Raw genomic sequence first — 2097 nt, forward strand, 5'->3', positions numbered from 1 at the left:
TGTTCTTGCAAGGGTTTGTGTACTTTGCCTGGTGTGTTCCCGGGTTCTGTGGTGTGGGTGGTAGGGTACTCGCCAAGTAGCTGATCTCTCATGTGGCTGAGAAGACTGGAAGTCTGTCTCCTGCCTTTCCACCTTGCCTAAAACTTCATTTGCGCTTGTAAAGTTTTAGAGGAAAAGATCGAGTGCTCAAAACTTGAGCTTCTTAGGTCAGCAGTGTAGTTTTTTTCTCTCAAACACTGAAATAGTTTTTTTTTTCTTTTTTTAATAACTCCCATGGTGCTGTTATTTGACATGCTGAAAATTATGTATAAAGTGTGGCAAATTAGAGTGAAAACAAATAAAAAATAATTTACTAACAAATCTGAAAACAGTTATCCTGGTAAGTTGCTGTTTAAAAAGAAGTCTGAAAGCTTGTGCAAGAAGATTGAGCCCTGCATTAAATTTATGATGCATTAAAAATACTGGAAGTCAGATTGAATATGAGGGGTTGATATGTAGTTTTGAAAAAAAGAAAGTTCTGAGAGTCTGCAGTTCAGCATTTAAATGTTTGGAGGTTTTTTCTGCTTCTCTGACGATCACAAGCTAGCTAATATCTTATTAAACCCATTTATCTTAGATATGGATATGTATGTGCTACAAAAATAATGAAACTGAGGAAAATACTTGAAAAAGTTGAGGCTGCATCAGGATTCACTTCAGAGGAAAAAGGTAACGGGAGGTTTTTCTTTCTTTGAGTTTGTAAGAATCATAATATGAAAGAACTTGAATAACTTGCTATGTAATTGTACCAGAAAAAAAGCGCAGAAGTATTTCTCTGTAGCAGTAATACCTTCAGCAGAGATTTGAGTGACCATTGGATGGCAAAAAGACATTTTCTGCTTCCTCAGGTCTGTAAGGAACACTAAGAACAGTTTCTGACAGTCCTTCACTGGCTGGCTTTCCTCTCTTTCCTTCTTGTGCCCATGTAACTCCCTTCTAGCAGTTAGGGGATATCTAAGGCTCTTCCTCAGAAATTAAGACTGTGATAAGACTGGGGCCTTTGTCCTGTTTCAGTGTGCCACTTTGGTCCCTTGGGAATAATCTCTCCACTACAACATTTCATTGTTGCAATGGTTATTTTAAGAAAGGGAATGTGTAAACTATGTTAGAAAAATCAATTCCTAACCTTTTGATCTTCTGCATGTGATGATTAATTAGCATTGTGTTATGTAGCTGTTTCATTTTTGTTGGGAAGAACACTACCTTCTTTGTACATGCTAAATGCTGAAAAATAGTATTTATTGCATTTAGTAGCAGGAAGAGAGATATTCCAGAAAACTGTGTTGGGGGAGAATAGACCTCTGTGTTAATAAAGCTGTAAAAATGAACCATTTTTCCCTATAAAGCTTTCATTTAAAATCAGTCTTGAATAATGTACCTGGTTTTGCATACTAACAAGACTTTTTTTTTTTTTCTCACCTCCCCTAGATCCAGAAGAATTTTTGAACATTTTATTTCACCACATTCTAAGAGTTGAGCCACTGTTGAAAATAAGGTGAATCTTTCTTTCTCTGTTGAACTCCTATATTTGTACAGGCTGATGAGGAGAGAATATCTGCTGCCTTTGAAATTGAGAGAGATCTTAGAGCACCTTTGACTTCTGATTCATATTTCTAGTAAGACTCAATATAATGAAGTTATATTGACAAATTTGACACTTTTTTTTACTTTTTTTGTCGGATGGGTTTTGCTCCTTTGATCTCTTGTTGTAAAAGCCTGTGAACATAGTTTCATGGGAACTGGACAAAGATCCCCTGTCCCAGTGCTGTCAAATTGAGAGCCTTACTGTCTTCCTGTCGGTGATGCTGGGGAAGGGCTGCTGTACAGTCCTACAGCACTTCTTAATGTGGCCTACACCGTATAGCTACTATTTCTGGAACAAACTGCAGAGGCTGCATTTCTTTAAGGCTGATGAAAGTATTTCAAAGGTTTGCCTCGCTCAGGTTCGCCGCCTCTTTATCCAGATAGCAGAGACTGGCATTCAGGGTGCCCGCGCTCTCGCCTGTAGCGCTGCGAGGGCTCAGCTGTCAGACTGGGTTGAACAGAGGTCGGGGCTGC

General features: G+C 38.7%; 1 protein-coding gene across 1 annotated transcript in view; it reads left to right on the top strand.

The window, feature by feature from the left end:
- Window positions 1-1538, top strand: part of LOC103771679 (ubiquitin carboxyl-terminal hydrolase CYLD-like) — an 11866-nt gene extending 10328 nt beyond the window's left edge. Inside the window, 2 exon segments of the mRNA XM_008938981.1 lie at window positions 617-708; window positions 1468-1538. Coding sequence (XP_008937229.1) covers window positions 617-708; window positions 1468-1538 — 163 coding nt within the window.
- The last annotated feature ends 559 nt before the right edge of the window (window positions 1539-2097 follow it).

This window comes from Merops nubicus, unplaced genomic scaffold (assembly GCF_000691845.1).
Source record: "Merops nubicus isolate BGI_N331 unplaced genomic scaffold, ASM69184v1 scaffold44224, whole genome shotgun sequence".
NCBI lineage: Eukaryota > Metazoa > Chordata > Aves > Coraciiformes > Meropidae > Merops > Merops nubicus.